This window comes from Oryctolagus cuniculus, chromosome 11 (assembly GCF_051225735.1).
Source record: "Oryctolagus cuniculus isolate XC-2025 breed Fujian yellow rabbit chromosome 11, ASM5122573v1, whole genome shotgun sequence".
Classification (NCBI taxonomy): Eukaryota; Metazoa; Chordata; class Mammalia; order Lagomorpha; family Leporidae; genus Oryctolagus; species Oryctolagus cuniculus.
In genome coordinates, this window is record NC_142877.1 from 120,368,196 (window position 1) to 120,385,585 (window position 17,390).

Here is a 17,390-nt window from a genome sequence, read left to right on the forward strand (position 1 = left end):
GTTTGTTTAGAAATGAAGAGTGAGGGGCTGTGCTGTGGCGTAGTAGGTTAAGCCTCTGCCTATGGCGCCGGCATCCCCTGTGGGTGCCGGTTCTAGTCCTGGCTGCTCCGCTTCCGATCCGGCTCCCTGCTATGGCCTGGGAAAGCAGTAGAAGATGGCCAAGTGCTTGGGCCCCTGCACCCACATGGGAGACTGGAGGAAGCGCCTGGCTTCTGGCTTTGGCCCGACCTAGCCCTGGCAGTTGTGGCATTCATTTGGGGCATGAACCATTGGATGGAAAATCACTGTCTTTCTCTCTCTCTCTGCCTTTCACATTTAAAGAGAGAGATGTAAGGCTTGGAGAAAAAGTAACAAATATTCAAGATATGCAAAGAAGATCCAACGCACAGATAGGTAGAATAAGTAGATATTCAAAACCTGCGGGAAACACCGTGAGTGACAGCTCGGGGAAGCCTGCGTGGTTTTCTGAAAGGTTTGCAGCTTCACAGTGAAGGACACACCGCATATCTGAGGATATCAGCCCGGAGCAGCCAACGCAAGACACGATGTTGTAAAATGATTGCACTTTAAGCATGGGCGAAGGACAAATGACGGGCAACCGGGCAAGAACACAGCAGGGACTCAGTTATCAGACTGTCCGCCAACAACGGGGTCAGCTGGCCAAGACGCCTGCACCGTGTCAGGGGCCGGCTCTGCTTCCGCCCCCGCTGCCGGACACCTGAGAAGCAGAGGGTGGTTGTTCAAGTGCGTGGGTCCCTGCCACCCCAGCAGGAGACCTGGCTGGAGTTCTCAGCTCTCGGCTTTGACCTGGTCCAACCTAGCTGCTGGGGGCGTGTGGGGCGTGAACCAGAAGTTGGGAGATCTGTGTCTGTCTGTCTCTCTCAGATAAATAAAGAACAGTCCTTTGGAGAATGACAGAGAGCGGGTTCCTCAAGCTAAAACCCGGCACGTGCAGTGGAAGGATCAAGTATTGGTCTTGCGTTTCTCGTGTGAGCTGTCTGTCCTGTAACCACGTGCCCCTGCCAATGGGCCTGGGCCTGGCCGGGTCAGGCCTGGCCCCGGCTGCCAACGTGACGACTTGGGAGGGTGTGGGAGCATCCTGGACTGTGCCCCGAGGGTGCAACTGGCAGCGTCCACACTGGGAAACTCCGCGGCTCAGATGCGTTGGGGTCTTTCACCAATTGTACGCCGAGGAAAGGGACGGAAAATAAACCTGCAGCTTAAAAGGCAGGACAAAAACTTTAAAATGTATATATATTTATTTTAAAAGAGTTGCAGAGAGGGCGAGCGAGATCTTTGATCCAGTGGTTCACTCTTGAGATGGCTGCAACAGCCAGGCTGGGCCAGGTTGAAGCAGGAGCCTGGAACTCCATCAGGGTCTCCCACGTGGGTGCAGGGGCATCTTCTGCTGCTTTCCTTGGCACATTAGCAGGGAGCTGGATGGGAAGTGGAGCAGCCGGGACTCGAACCGGCGCCCATACAGGATGCTGGAACTGCAGGCGGAGGCTTAACGCACTGTATCACAACACTGGCCCCCAAAGCAAAAACTTCTCAATGGACACATCTGTGGATGCACAGCTGTGCGATAAGATCATAAAGAGCCTCAGCTGGGGGCTGCTGTGGGCTCCAGGCGGGGATCTCTAGCGGGATGAGAGAGGGTTTGAACTCAGTCTGGCGCGCGTGGGGCGGCCGGAAGCCGCTGGAAGTTTTCTTTCTGGATCTGGGTTGCGGTTACAAAGATGTTTGTCTGATAACAACGCACTAACCTCTGCAGAAGTCCCCTTTATCCAGGGCGGGCGCGCTCCACGAGCCCGGAGGGTGCCTAAAACGTGGCGAGTGTCAGGCTTTGTAGACACTGCTTCTCTCCTGGACACACAACCCAGGGATGAAGCTCGGTAACTCAGGAATAACAGAATGGGACAGTTCTAACGTGCGCTGCGACGGGACTGTCGGCATCACTGCTCCCGCACGTTGAGGCCATTATTAAGCAGGGTGAGGGTTATCGAAACGCGTGCCCAGCAGTTCCATCTAATGATGAGACAGCAGCTAACGGGCGGGTAGCGCATACAGCGTGGATATGCTGAACTCCAGGATGAGCCCTTCCTGGGCTGCACAGAGGGGGCTGGCGCACAATTTAAAATGTATCAACTGTTTATTTCTGGAATTGTCCGTGTAGTATTTTCAAACTACAGTTGCATGTGGGTAGCTGTGTCTGGCAAAGTGAAACTGTAGCTTCCCTGTGTGAGAGCACAGGCCTGCTCCTTGCCCCCTGCTGCCCGGGGCTGCGGCTCTGCCTTCTTTGTGCTGGGGGTCAAACCCGGCACCTGTTCTGTCCCCCTTCACTTGTGACGCCTGCTAGCCTGGCCATGTGCCCCAAGGAGGTGTCCTGGCACCTGGCGCCCAGCACACGCGTGGATGGAGGTGTTTTGCAGCCATTCACACTGATGCTCAGTCCATGCCGGCGGCCACGGTCACAGCCCTGCTTGCCCACCACCGGGCAGATGGAGTCAGGAGGCTCCTCTGGTGTCCGGCTCCCACCTGCTCTGCACAAGCGGCAGGAGGCCTCGCCCCGGCGCAGCCAGCCCTCGGCAGAGCTGCCTGAGACAGGTGCCCTGGGGCCTGGCCGCCGCCACTCCCGCGACTCCCAGAGCTTGGTCTCCGTGGGAGCGGCGGTCTCTACGTGCCCGTCAGTGCCATGTGCTGTGGTTGTCCGCAGGCTCCGGCAGGAGAAGACCGACACGGTGCGCTGCATCAAGTCGTGCCGCCCCAGCCACATGGCCTGCCTGCTGGACCCCGTGCACACCATCTCCCACACCGTCATCTCGCTGCCCACCTTCCGTGAGTTCAGCCACCCTGAAGGTGAGTGGCGTGGCTGGGGGGGCTGGGGGCGGGGAATGCAGCCCTCCCCCCACCTCTGCACCTGCCCACTGCCCAGACATCCCCCAGGGGCCCTCAGCCCGCGCCTCTCTCCGGCCACAGCCGTCCTCGCAGGCGGCCATGGGCATCCATTCTGTGCCAGGCACTGGGAAGTCGGGGAGGGGTCCCGGGAGGAAGCCCGAGTGGTGACGAGCGAGGGGCCGGCCGGGCTGGGCCAACAGGCCTGGAGGGGAGTGGGCTGGTGTGGACATTTGAGGAACCAAGCCGAGCGCTCTGGCTGCACAAAGCAGGGCCGACAGGAGGTGGGCTGGAGACCAAGCCAGAGCGTGAACTTGGAGTTGGGGCTGCCCCCCGCCCCCGAGTCTGTGGGGAGCCCCTGGAAGTTGCAGCAGACGGGAGATCACCCTGGAGGCCGGGACACGGGGCTGGAGGAGCTCGGCTGGGAGTGCACGGCGTGCCCTGTGGACCGCCGCCCCCAGCGGCATGTCCGGGGCAGGGCTGAGACCATGCTCCCGGGGCCCAGCGGAGGCCGTGGGTGGAGCACTGCTCTGTCCACCTCGCTTCCAGGGTGCACAGCCTGTGAGCAGCTGCCACCTCCCCCTGCGCATCTCCGGCCCCGACCGTGGGAGGAGCCCCCGTTAGGACGGAGCTCCCCGCGAGTCAGGCTCAAACGTGGTGGTGGTGGAGGCCTCTGCCCTCTCGGGAAACACCCTGTGTGGACGCTGCCAGGGCTGCCTGGCCAGGGGGGGGGGCGGGCAGGAGGGACCCCCTGTGCCCCCCACCGCCGCCTCCTGCCACTGTGCTCAGGACAGGCGCGGCCTCTCCCCTGGGGCGCCCAGGCCTGGCCGGGAGGAATCGCTCGCTGGCGTTTGCTTTGAGCAAAATGATGGGTTTCCCCAAACCACACACAAATCCTTCCCAAATCCCTAGTGGCTCGTCTTGCGGCCTCTCCAGCCGGGGCTGATCCACGGCCTGGTCACCCACAGGGGGCGCTGTGTGCCCCGCCAAAGTACCCGTGGTGGGTACCAGCAGCTGCCTCCTTTACTTTGCAAATGGAGAAACTGAGGCCCAGAGCCAGGGCTGCTCCCCCAGGACCACGCAAGGCCAGGGCTCTGTCCACTTTACCATGCGGTGGCCTGGAAGAGGCACCGGCCAGCAGCCGGCCTGGCCCAGCCTCTGCACTCCGGCCCTTGCTGCCCTCATGCGACCAATCACAAATCCCTCCCAGCACGGATCCCAGCTGCCTGGGGGAGGGGGTTGAGCCGTGCAGGCCCCTTAAGCAGCAGCAACCGGCAAAGCTGCAGGTGAAAGGCATAGCCCAGAAATCTCAGACATGAGGAGACAGGTGCAGCACGGCTGCCTGAGACACACACTGGCCCCGTGTGCTACCGTAAGGTGTACACACGTCCATCGCCAGAAGGTCGGCCATGAGAACATGTGTGCACACACACATGCACACCCACGTGCACACGCATGCACACGCCCCAGGCGTGCACCTTTCACACCGCGGCACATCACTACTGCCTTAGACAAGCTGCAGTGCCCACGGTGCCCCCGGCAGAGCGCCACCGCTCCTCCTGTCCCTCTTACAGGGGGTCCGGGGCTGTTGGCAGCAGGGGGAGGGGAGGGGAGGGGAGGTCGGGGCTCCCAGGGCTCCCAGGGCCAGCTGCAGCTCCGTGCCTCCTCTGGGCCGTGCGGCGTGCGGTGCTCCACGCAAGGGTCTATGGCTTCAGCGACGGTGCCTCGGGAGGGGCTCCTTGTGCTGGGTGCTCATGGCCCAAGGAGCGAGTCTCTGGCCTGGGCTGGGGCCTGCGGCCGCCGCTGCCGCCCTCCCCCACACCGTGCCCTCTCGCCACAGAGATCGTCTTCCTGCGGGCCGTCACGCCGCTGTACCCCGCCAACCAGGCCGACATCATCTTCGACATCACGGAAGGGAACCTGCGGGAGTCCTTCGACATCATCAAACGCTACATGGATGGCATGACCGTGGGTGAGTGGCCCCGCCCCCGCCACGCCCACAGAAGCAGCCCGGGCCTGTCGTGCACCCTGTCCCCAGGCACAGCCCCTGCGCTGGAGCTGCCGGCTCCCTGGGCGACCCCCACCCAGGGCTCAGACTCCCCACCTATAATAAGGGTGGCAACAGCACCCAAGGAAAGCGCTCGACCCAGGCTGGGCACAGGCCCTGTGGGTCGGGGGACAGACAGCGGCGGGACAGCGGGCTGGCAGGAGAAGACCTGAGCTCTGGGCCCTTCCTTGAGCCGGACTCGTCCCCTCCACACAGCCCCTCTGAGTGGAGCCCCCGGCGCCACCTCCCTGCAGGCTGTGACTTGGGTGTGAGGGAAGGGGAAAGGTGAGGCCAGCAGAGGTCACCAGGCCCACACCGGGAGGGGAGAGGGGAGTGAGTGTGGGAAAATACGCGTGGGCAGCTCTGGCCGGCAGGGGGAGGGGCTGAGGGCGCCCTTTGCTGGGACAGCATCTGCCCCTCTGCCACGCGCTGTTCCTGAAGCACGCAGATGCACGGGGGTGAAAGCGGTCTCACCTGCCATGCTGGCTGTAGAAGGCCGTCCCTGCCCTCAGCCCCTCCGCCGGGGTTTCGGGGGGAGGCGGGGCCTTTTGGTCTCTCGTGTCCTGTGTTTGCCGGGGTCTTGACCAGAACCAGTGCACCAGGGACAGAGCGTTGCAGGCCGTGGCCTCCAGGGGGCGCTGTTGGATCTCAGAACCCAGTCCCCGCAGCCCCGGCCGACGGTTGTTGCACGGGCGGCTGTTAGTGGGGGAATCGTTATTCCCCTGTTGCCAAAGAGCCATTTATAGCAACTTTACAAGCTCTTAAATGGGTTTGCATGTTGTAAACATCCCTGAGTCATGTGGGGGCTCCACACCCCCAGCCTCCTCCTCCGCTAGTTGGCAGCAAGAATAATTAGTTAATTACGGTTAATGGTGCATTAACCCTCGCGGGGACCCCAAGGGGAGGGCACACCATCGAGTCCGCGGCAGCCACAAAACTTGCTGCTTGCCCTTGGGTCCTGCCCGCGCTGGGCGTCAGCTTCCCCTGCTGTAACATGGGAGTTTCGATGGAGAGGTCCTCGGGGTAGGTGGGGTGGGGGTGGAGGGTCAAGGGTTTGTCCTGCCTCACAGGGTGGGGGTGAGCCCCCGGCCCCAGCCCACAGAAGCCCGCCGTGGGCCCACCCTGTGCTTGGCGCCAGGCCCGGGCCCTCTGTTGTGTTTGCACCTTCCGTTCCCAGCTAAATCCCTCCTGGGTGACCCAGGCCGAGCGCTGGGCAGCAGCCAGCCAGAGCAGGACCCGAGTGCCACGGACTGCCCTGGGTGTTTCTGCCTCCTGCTCCCCAGCACGGAGCAGAAAACCCTGGCCGGGCCGAGCCCGGGGCCTCCCTGCGTCCACCTCCAACTCCCTCTGCAGCAGGCAAACAGGCCGGGGATCCAGGGCACTGTGGGAGGTGGGGCAGCCCCCAGTGCCTGGGAGGGGTGGAGGTGTCGCCCTCGACTGCGACTTCCTGGGGACAGAAGGTGCGCGGGTGGCCTCCCCTGGCTGCGCTGGTCCCGGCTGGAGCTGCCTGTTGGGAGGATTCTCGCGCCCAGGCCGCTCCCCAGGATGTCTGGGCTGCTGGGCGCCTGGACTTCGCCTGGGCCAGTGTCCGCTCTCAGGTGCGGGACGCAGCCGGGTTGGGCCCGCGGCCGCGTTTGTGGCCGTGTCTGGCGTCCGGAGCCCTGGTGCTGACCCTGGATCTCTGCCTGGGACCTGGTCCTGGGCTTCCCACCCCTTCCTCCTTGCGGCACCTGCTGTGCCCTGGGGGCTTCCTGTCCCTGGGGAGCCACCCTGGCACATGACTCTGGGCTGGCCCCTGGGGCAGGGGCTGCCCTGTGCCAGACTCAGCGCCTGGGGACAGCGGGGTGCTCGGAGCACTCACCCCCTGCACACTCCTTGCGCGAGGGAGACAGGAAGAGACTAGCTCTTCCTGCAGGCGGGGAAGGTGCGTGCAGGATGGGTGCGGGGCGCCTGGGCGCTAGGTGCCCGGTGGCGGGAGGGGCGGGGCCCGAGCTGCACTCGCACGTGTGAAGCAGCCGGGAGTCGGCGGCACCCAGGGCCCTGTGGCAGGGTGGCGGGAGCGAGGGCCGGAGGAGGAGCGAGGCCAGTGCAGAGCGAGGCTGGAGCTGGCTCCCCCCACACCCCCGGCTCCCCGGCTCGGCCAGGGCTGGCGGCTGTCCCCGGGCGAAGCTGCTGCAAGTTTGCGTGCTGGTGCGTGAGGCCCGCACGGCCAGGGGTGGAGCCCTCTGGGAGGACAAGAGGAGGGAGGAGCAAGTGCCCGAGAGGGCGGGCCTCCCTCTAATAACGCCCTAAAGACGGGGTCTTAGTGGGGATCGAGAAGCGTCTGCACAGAGCCGCCGCTGTCTCTGCAAATCCCCCTGCATTCCTCCTCTCCCGGCTGTCAGCCAGGCCGAGGAATGCGTGCGCGCGCCCCGGGAGCGCCCGAGGCCGCCGGAGCCTGCCGAGTGCGGCTCTGCAGGGCGCAGCTCCCGGGCGGCTCCGGTAATAACTCCTGAGTGATGACTGACGGGTGAGCCTGGCCCCGGCGGGCGTGGGCCGGGTGCTGCCAGCCTGCGGGTGGGACAGAGGCCACCGCCCCCCCACCCCCAGCCCCCGCTCGCTGGGCTGCCGGGTAGCAGCTGGGAGCTGGGCCTCGGCCCCTCCACCCCGCCCGCCCACCACTCTCTGTAACTCTCTTTCATGTATTTCTGACGACGGCCGGCTTTGCCAAACTTTCCGTTCAAAACCTCAGCAAGGCCAGGAGAAAGCAGAGAGCCGTGGGCCCCCGGGGCTGTGGTTACCCGCGGGGCGGGTGGCGTGCCTTTTTGTGGGCCAGGCTGGGATGGGACAGATGGGACAGTGAGTGGAGCAGTCACGGGGGCTTCTCGGAAGAGGTGATGCAAAGGAGAGTGAGCCAGAGAGCGCGAGGCGGGGGCTGAAAGGGCGCCCGCTCCTTCTGGTGCTGTTCCAGCACCCAGCGCGTGCAGGGGGGACGGGGAGGCGGAAGGGGCGGCAGGGCCAGGCCTTGGTGGTGCCCCCTGCAGGCCGGGGGGCGTCTGTGCTGCCCACAGAGCAGGAAGTGATGCTGTCCCCACTGAGTAGTTAAAAGACTGAGGCCAAGGGAGCAAAATCACTCACCAGGGTCTCCCAGCTGGGGAGGGTGTGAGTCCCCTGGGCCCTGTTCTGTCAGCAGCAGCCGGCTCTGTGTTGGGGGCGCTCTCCTGGCCGCGGGTCCCGCCCTGGTCCAGCCCTTTAGGAGTGAAGACCCCCAGGATGCCCCGCTGTGGTCAGGAGTGGGTGCTGCCTTCCCTGACCTCGCGGGCAGGCCCAGGGTCCCACCGCTGTGACTGAGCTGTGGTTTGCAAGCACAGCCCAAGCCTACCCTCTGCCTCCCTGGGCCACACCCCCACAGGTCTGCGCTGAGCACCCCTGGAGCCTCTGAACCTGGCCTCGCCCGCGCTCTCGCCCCCAGAGGGACGCAGCCGTGCCCATTATGTGACGGGATTAAATGTCCTCCGTGAGGGCGGGAGGATCATTACCCTGCTGTGCATTCGCTGTTTGCAAACGTTTGAGGGCCCGGGCGGTCTTTTTGGGCACAGCACGGTCGAGTCTCGGCAGCCACGGCGAGCTGTTCTGGGCTTGGTCCTGGGTCTTGGATCCTCGCTGTGTGACGTCAGGCAGGTGCCACGACGTCTCTGAGCCTAGCCTTCCAGTGAAGCTCCCTTAGGAGCATTTCCTGTGCCGTGGACAAGCCACCATGAGGGGACCGTGGTGGGAGCTCCTGGGCCCCCTGGGAGCCGTTGGCTGGAGCCAGGCAGGCGGGATGGGGCCAGGATTGGTCACCAAGAGTCGCCCCGGGGCCCGCGGCAGGACAGTGAAGTCTGTCCGATCATCCTGTTGGTGCAGGTCGTGCCTCAGGCCGGACTCCTCACTGGGGCTCCAGATCCAGCCGGTTTCCCTGGCATCCTGTCGTCCATTTCCACGGCTGAAAAGCTGCTTCACAGGAGACGTTTCTCCTCCCCGTGTACTTCTCAGAGAGCGAGAGAAGAGCACGTGTTGTGCACTGCAAAACCCTAGGGGGCACCATGCACAGCCCGCTCTTTGGTGCACGGCACAGCCCAGTACAAGGGCTGTGAGCCAAGAGACCAGTCTGGCTGTACTCCTCTGTAGTCACCCCACTTAGCAGGGGCCGGGTCATCATCTTCAGACCGTTGCCCCGGAAAGAGTTAAACAGCGGCCCCCAACCCCCCCCCCCACCGCCCCCGTCCTGCCCTGCGCCCTGGGTTGGCCTCAGACCAGTGCGCGGTACAAATTCCAGCTAAAACAACAGCGCCGACGCCCCCTCCTGGTGGCGAGTGATTGGCCTGTCCTGGCTTTCACAGCCAATCCCAGGGATTAGTTGCCTCTGTGCTCCGGGAGGCACAGCCCTGGCACCCGGGCCGCGCCCTGGCCAGCAGCCAAGTCATTCCCAGGGCGCTGGGCCGGGCCTGGCTGCCCCTTAGCGGGGAGGGTCTCCCAGGGGCCGAGCCGGAAGGTGAAGGGGAGCAAGTACCTTTCATGCCACTGGTCCCCGACCGCGTGACCGCTGTACAGGTGACAGCCCCCAGGCCCACAGCTGGTGACGCCCGCCGGGCTCAGGGCTGGGAGCCATTCAGATGGGCACAGCCACAGCTTCTGAGCCCAGCTCAGGGAGGACCCAGAGGCCTCCCGGGCAGCCCCCATGGCCTCAGCTGGCCCTGCTGTGGCACCAGTGGCCTTGTCCATGTGAACGCCACGCTCCACACCTAGCGCAGCTTTCTGGACTACACCTGGCGGCCCCAGGTCGTGGCCAGGGAGGGTCAGCAGGGTCCAGCCTGTCCCCGCAGCCCCCACAGTGGCCACCCCAGAGGAGGAGACGGTGCAGTGGAGAGGAGGCTGCCCACCTCTCTGAGCCCCTGGGCGCCTGCTGCCCGCTCTGCTCTGCGCAGGGTTTGGGGATGGCTCAGCCCAGACGCTGCGGCTATGCGAGTTTGGTCAATGTCGCCGCTCAGCATTCGTGGGTTGCAGGGTCGCCACAGTGGGACTGTGCCAGCCCCAGCAGGAAGCTGGAAGCAGATGAAGCCCCAGAGGCCTGCCCTGCCCGTGGGTGCTCGTGGGTGCTGGTGGCCGTGGAAGCTCAGTGAGGTCTGGGCAGGCAGGTCCCCGTGGGCACGTGTCTGAGCTGCACAGCCGGCGAGTGGCTGGGGCATTAAGACATGGGCGGTTCCCGAGCAGGCAGAAGGCTGCAGGTGGGGAGCAGGTGTCTCACAGGCGGCCAGGGAGGGCGCCAGACAGGGCGCGAGGGGGCCCAGCCCCCCACCCAGTGTGGGGAGGGATCCCTGTGATGCCTGTCAGGTGCGTGTGACTCCCGCTTCTGGGCAGGGCCCCTTTGGCAAATGCTGGCTCTCATTCTGCTGTGTGTGTGCCCTGGGGCAGGCCTGAGACAGGGAGTGGGTCCCTACCTCACACCCTTTTCTTCCGGACGAGCACAGTCCCCGCACTGTCAGCTTGTGGTGTGTGCTGTGCAGCAGGCAGAGCGGGGCAGTGGTGCAACTTCAAATCTGGTGGCCGGTGGACTTAATCAAAGACCCACCCAGCTGAGGAAGTGACCCGTGCAGGGGGATCTGGGAGGAGAGCTCAGGGCTGCGGGACAAGCATTGCCAAGTCCCCAAGGCTGGCGTTGCAGCCAGGAGCCCAGCACAGCTGGGGCGCCGGGGGCAGGGGAGCTGGTGGTGAGGGAAGCCTCTGGCTTTCCGCTGAGTGGGGTAGAAGCCGGGCGAGGGATGGGGCGAGCAGCGAGGTGACCCCAGGCTTTCACGGGCTCCCTCTGGGTGCTGGGCGGGCGGGCCACAGGCAGGCAGCCTGGCCGGGATGACGGCGGCCTCCACTGTGAGTGCGTGGTCGGGGCGAGGCGTGGCTGGGTCCGGAATCTGATGGGAAGCAGCGCCAGGGTTTGCTCCTGGGGCTGGTGCGGAGTAAGACACGAGCCGGGGTCGTGGGCTGGACAGCCACCGCGTCCACGCTGCCGTGACAGGGCGGGTGGCTCTGGGCTCTGGGGGTGGTGGGGGATGTGCAGCTCACTTTGACTTTAGCCTGGAGGCCCGCGTTGAGCACCTTGGCCGGTGCAGGCTGCCGTCAGGGAGACCTCTGCCCACTGTGCAGAGCCCGAGGCAGGAGGGAGGCGGAGAGGCGGGGCTGAGCCTCAGCTGGGCTGCACTGGGCAGGAGAGGAGGAGGGGCCAGGTGCCCTGGGGCCGTGAGGAGCAGGCATTTCTGGGAGGACCGGGCAGTGGACCGGCACCTGGCGGCGGCACACCTGGTGACCAAGGCCATCAGAAGGCTCTGGTTGAGGGCCTGAGAAGTGGAAGGCTTTGGCCTTGTGAGCATTGGCCTTGACTTTGCTCCGCTTAGCACTGAGCTCTTGGCTGGGAAACGCGACCCCCGCATGTGGCCCTGCCGCCCACCAGGCGCCCACATGGCTGCTGCCTTTGGAGTCTCCCCTCCCCCGCCGTCTCCCCAGCTGCTCCCGGCCTGCGAGGTCCCCCCGTGGCCCTCCAGCTGCCGCATTTTGCACCTTCTGACAGACAACCTGTGACTCTGCCAGGCGCGTTCATAAATTATTTCTCTCTGTCCACCAGTGCTGGGGGCCTGGGGGCAAAGTTTTCATAAAAGGGGTCTGAGGGGCCGGTGCTGTGGTGTAGTCGGCTAAGCCTCCGCCTGCGGCGCCAGCATCCCATATAGCCGCTGGTTCAAGTCCTGGCTGCTGTACTTCCAATCCAGCTCTCTGCTGTGGCCTGGGAAAGCAGTGGAAGATGCCCAAGTCGCTGGGCCCCTGCGCCCACGTGGGAGACCCGGATGATGGGTTCTGAGGCTGGTGCGACACCTCCACGGCCTCCCCTGCCAGCCCCCGCCACCAGGCCGGGGCCACAGGGCTATCAGGGTGTCTCCCCCGGTTCTGCTGGGGACCCTCCACCCCCTGGAAGCGTCTGGGGCAGCTGCTGTCTGCTGCACCTATTGCACTCCCCAGAAACAGAGGGGTGACTCACCGCTGTGGCCTGGCACGGGAGCAGGTGGGGTCTTCCCCCTCCCCAGCGGGGGGCTCTTCCCAAGCCCAGCCCACGCTCTGCACGAGGCTGGGTGAGTACCAGCAGGAGGTGGGGGCTGGGATCTCCAGCACTGGAGAGGGCTGGGTTCCAGGTGCTCGTGATGTGTGATGGGCAAGACCGCACGGCGTCCTCTGAGCAGCTGCACGCGGTGACCACCGGGCCAGACACGGCTCCCACTTGTTGGTCTTGCTCCCTTGGGTCTTTGGCTGTGTGTCCTGTGTGTCCTGGGTTCTTCCCAGCATGCGTGTGTGTGTGTGTGTGTGTGTGTGTGTGTGGGCTGTGATTTGCAACTGTATCAGTTTGCTTAATGCTTGTAGCTCCGCTGCCTGCATTGCGCACCATGGATTGAGTGCCTCCCTCGCCCCGGCTGTGTTGAGTGCCTCCGGCGCCCGGGCTGTGTTGAAAGCCTTGACGTCCCGGGTGCAGAGTAGCACCAAGGACCTACTATGTTCTGAGAACCAGGGCTGTGAGAGTGGCCAAGAGGGACGCTGATGCCTGGGCCTTGGCCGTGGGTCGTGGTGGGGAGAACCACGATATCACGGAGCCTGTGACCCCACAGCCTGCCTCGGGCCAGGAGAGCACTGGCTCTGGCTATTTTTATGGTTTATTTATTTATTTGAAAGCTTCAGAGAGAGGGGGACCAGGAGAGGGAGAGGGGGAGAGACAGAGAGAAAGGGAGAAAGGTGGTTCACTCCAGCGCCCACAATGGCCACGGCTGGGCCAGGCTGAAACCAGGAGTCAGAAACTTCATCTGAGCCCCCGGGTGGGCGGCAGAGACTTGGGAACGTGGCTGGCACTGGCTGCTGCCCGGGGCCTGACATTTCTGCTTTCTTTTCAAAAGATTTTATTTATTTATTTGAGAGGCAGAGTTACAGACAGTGAGAGGCGGAGACAGAGAGAAAGGTCCTCCCTCCGCTGGGTCACTCCCCAAGTGGCCACAACAGCTGGACCTGTGCCGATCCAAAGCCAGGAGCCAGGAGCTTCCTCCAGGTCTCCCACGTGGGTGCAGGGCCCAAGGACCTGGGCCGTCCTCCACTGCCCTCCCGGGCCACAGCAGAGAGCTGGACTGGAAGAGGAGCAACCGGGACTAGAACCGGCACCCATATGGGACATTTCTGAGTCCTGGCTTCTGCCTGCCCCAGCCCTGGCTTTGTGGCCATTTGGGAGTGAACCAGCAGATGGAAGATCTCCCTCCCTCTCTCTCTCTCTCTCTCTCTCTCTCCCTCCCTCCCTCCCTCCCTCCCTTACCCCACCCCCACTCCTTTCCTGTAACGGTGACACATGGCTTTCTAAGTCTCTCCCGCCTCTTCCTACTCAGACGCTGTCTTTTCCAAGCACCTGCTTGCCGCTGCTGCAGGAACTCACACAGAACTCACGCTGTGTGTTCAGCGCTGCACCAGCCCCGCTGGCTGCGGCGCGCTGCGTCCCTAAGGGGCCCAGGCCCAGGAGTGGATGGTGACCTGCGCCGCGTCGTGCCGCAGGCAGTGGCTGGAGGCCGTGACTGTGGTCTCCTCATAGGTGCTGTCACGGGTCAGACGTGAGACTGGGGCAGACAGGTTCCTGGCTGGTTTCTGTTATTTCACAAAATTGACAGACAGCCCCTCAAGTGGCAGGGGCTGGGGCGTGGCTTCAGGGGCGGAGACTGTGGGCCACAGATCCCAGGGGTGGCGAGGGTCTCCCCGCCGCACCTGGTAGCTGCACGTCACAGTGCGCCAGAGGACCTGCAGCTTTCAGCAGGAAAGAGGCCTGGTCGCGTCTTCGGAGGCGCAGCCAGGCCGAGGAGGGGCTTTTTCTTTAATCCTTGGGCTTCTGGAAAGCGCGGGACAGGAAGCAGCCCAGCGGGTGAGGTGGAAGCGCGGCTCTGCCGGCGGCTGCGTTGCTGATGGAGGCGCTGTGCCTATGACTGACCGCCCTCACTCAGGGCTTCTGTGGCTCCGCGTGCCTCGGGCCAGCGCTGCCTCGTCCTCCCTGCAGCGTGGCTCCTCAGGACTGACTCTCCTCCTCCTCCTCTCCCCTGTCCCGCCGTCTTCTGCCCCACCCCACCCAGCCATCCTGGCTGAGCTGCTGTAGCCGCCCAGACCGTGGACTGGGGACCGTGCAGACCCTGCCCCAGCTGGCGGCGGACGGCTCCTGCCACGGGCAGCGTCACAGCTGACACAGGGGGACCTGCGAGGACCTAAATAGTCCAGCTGTTGCCCAAGCCTGACATGTCGCCCATGGCAGAGACGTGTGGCAGAATCAGGTGTGGCCGGCAGTTGGCCACAGAGGAGAAGGCGTCAGTGGCTCTGGAAGAGCCGTGGTCCGGAAGCAGTGGAGGGGAGGAGGCCGGAGACAGCTCAGCTCCCCGATTCGGTGAGAGTGGCGGGGCGGGGCCTGAGCAGCCCTGTGCACCTGCTCGGCTTCCTCCGCCTGCCCCTCCCAGGCTGACGCTGTCCCCAGAGCTGGCCGGCCCGTCACGCTGTGAAGCTCTGCACTCGTCCTCCCTGCCTCCTTGGCTCCTTTTATCCTTCAAAGTCCAATGTAGGTGTCAGTTCCTTGTTCGAATCTTCCTCAAAGTTCTCTCTGCAGAGTAGCTTCTTCCGGGTGCATGGGTGCATAGGTGGATGGGTGGCTAGGTGGGCAGATGGGTGGATGGGTGGATGGGTGCATAGGTGGATGGGTGGCTAGGTGGGCAGATGGGTGGACGGGTGCATAGGTGGATGGTGGCTAGGTGGGCAGATGGGTGGATGGGTGCATAGGTGGATGGTGGCTAGGTGGGCAGATGGGTGGATGGGTGCCTAGGTGGGCAGATGGGTGGATGGGTGCATAGGTGGATGGGTGGCTAGGTGGGTAGATGGGTGGATGGGTACATAGGTGGATGGGTGGCTAGGTGGGTAGATGGGTGCATAGGTGGATGGTGGCTAGGTGGGCAGATGGGTGGATGGGTGCATAGGTGGATGGGTGGCTAGGTGGGCAGATGGGTGGATGGGTGCCTAGGTGGATGGGTGGTAGGTGGGCAGATGGGTGGATGGGTGCATAGGTGGATGGTGGCTAGGTGGGTGTATGGGTGCATAGGTGGATGGGTGGCTAGGTGGATGCGTGGGTGGATGGGTAGGTGGGTGGATGTATGCATAGGTGGGTAGATGGATATTTGATGGGTGGGTAGGAAACAGAAGAAATAGGTGGTATCAGAAATCAACCACTTGATTCTATAGGCATTTATTTGGCATCTATGATGGGCCAGGCCCTGGGGACCAGCGAGACCACTTGGGTGCTCTTTCGTGAAGCCCCTTCTGGCTGCAGTTCAGTGAGGGTGAGGGCAAGGAGGTGGAGCTCACGCTTGATCTGGCCTGGGGATGGAGGAAACACGTCCCGCCAAACCAAGCTCCAGGGAAGCGTGGCTAAGCTGGGGGAGCAGTGGCCAGGTCCACTGGAGGGGTGTGGCTGGGAGAGGAGCTGCAGATCATGAGGCTGTGGATGGGGTTGGAGATGCGGGGCACGCTTCAGGTCAGAGGGCAGGGATGGCGAGGAGAGGAGTGGAGGAGAGGAGGAGGGCAGGAGGGCAGGAGGGGAAGAGAGGAGGAGGGCAGGAGGGCAGGAGGGGAAGAGACGAGGAGGGCAGGAGGGCAGGAGGGCAGGAGGGGAAGAGAGAAGGAGGGGAGGAGGGCAGGAGGGGAAGAGAGGAGGAGGGCAGGAGGGGAAGAGAGGAGGAGGGCAGGAGGGCAGGAGGGGAAGAGAGGAGGAGGGCAGGAGGGGAAGAGAGGAGGAGGGCAGGAGGGGAAGAGAGGAGGAGGGCAGGAGGGGAAGAGAGGAGGAGGGCAGGAGGGGAAGAGAGGAGGAGGGCAGGAGGGGAAGAGAGAAGGAGGGGAGGAGGGCAGGAAGGGAAGAGAGGAGGAGGGGAGGAGGGCAGGAGGGCAGGAGGGCAGGAGGGCAGGACTGTTCCTCGAGCATGGCTGTGAGGACCTGTACTGCACCTGTACTATACCTGTACCTGTACTGTACCTGTACCTGTACTGTACCTGTACTGCACCTGCACCTGTACTGTACTGTACCTGTACTGCACCTGCACCTGTACTATACCTGTACCTGTACTGCACCTGCACCTGTACTGTACTGTACCTGTACCTGTACTGTACCTGTACCTGTACCTGTACTGTACCTGCACCTGTACTGTACCTGTACCTGTACCTGTACTGTACCTGTACCTGTACTGTACCTGCACCTGTACCTGTACTGCACCTGTACTGCACCTGCACCTGTACTATACCTGTACCTGTACTGTACCTGTACCTGTACTGTACCTGTACTGCACCTGCACCTGTACTGTACTGTACCTGTACCTGTACTGTACCTGCACCTGTACTGTACCTGTACCTGTACTGTACCTATGCTGTACCTGTACTGTACCTGTACCTGTACTGCGCCTGTACTGTACCTGCACCTGTACCTGTACTGCACCTGCACTTGTACCTGTACTGTGCCTGTACTGCACCTGTACTGTACCTGTACCTGTACTGTACCTGTACTGCACCTGTACTGTACCTGCTCCTGTACCTGTACTGTACCTGCACCTGTACCTGCACCTGTACTGCACCTGCACCTGTACCTGTACTGCACCTGTACTGTACCTGCACCTGTACTGCACCTGCACCTGTACCTGTACTGCACCTGTACTGTACCTGCACCTGTACTGTACCTGTACCTGTACTGCACCTGTACTGTACCTGTACTGCACCTGCACCTGTACCTGTACTGCACCTGTACTGTACCTGCACCTGTACTGCACCTGCACCTGTACCTGTACTGCACCTGTACTGTACCTGCACCTGTACTGTACCTGTACCTGTACTGCACCTGTACTGTACCTGTACTGCACCTGCACCTGTACCTGTACTGCACCTGTACTGTACCTGCACCTGTACCTGTACTGTACCTGTACCTGTACCTGTACTGCACCTGTACTGCACCTGTACTGCACCTGCACTTGTACCTGTACCTGTACTGTACCTGCACCTGTACTGCACCTGCACCTGTACCTGTACTGTACCTGCACCTGTACTGCACCTGCACCTGTACCTGTACTGTACCTGCACCTGTACTGCACCTGTACCTGTACTGTACCTGTACCTGTACTGCACCTGCACCTGTACCTGTACTGCACCTGTACTGTACCTGTACCTGTACTGCACCTGCACCTGTACCTGTACTGCACCTGTACCTGTACTGCACCTGTACTGTACCTGCTCCTGTACCTGTACTGTACCTGCACCTGTACCTGCACCTGTACTGCACCTGCACCTGTACCTGTACTGCACCTGTACTGTACCTGCACCTGTACTGCACCTGCACCTGTACCTGTACTGCACC

At 63.2% G+C, this 17,390-nt stretch overlaps 1 protein-coding gene across 2 annotated transcripts in view; it reads left to right on the forward strand.

Moving 5' to 3' along the window:
- The window catches only part of FBLN1 (fibulin 1), a 74,664-nt gene that overhangs the window by 51,432 nt on the left and 5,842 nt on the right, over positions 1-17,390 (forward strand). For both annotated transcript variants that reach the window (XM_051840583.3, XM_089307737.1), the window contains 2 exons: positions 2,717-2,859; positions 4,736-4,867. In XM_051840583.3, coding sequence (XP_051696543.1) covers positions 2,717-2,859; positions 4,736-4,867 — 275 coding nt within the window. The remainder of the gene's footprint in view (positions 1-2,716; positions 2,860-4,735; positions 4,868-17,390) is intronic.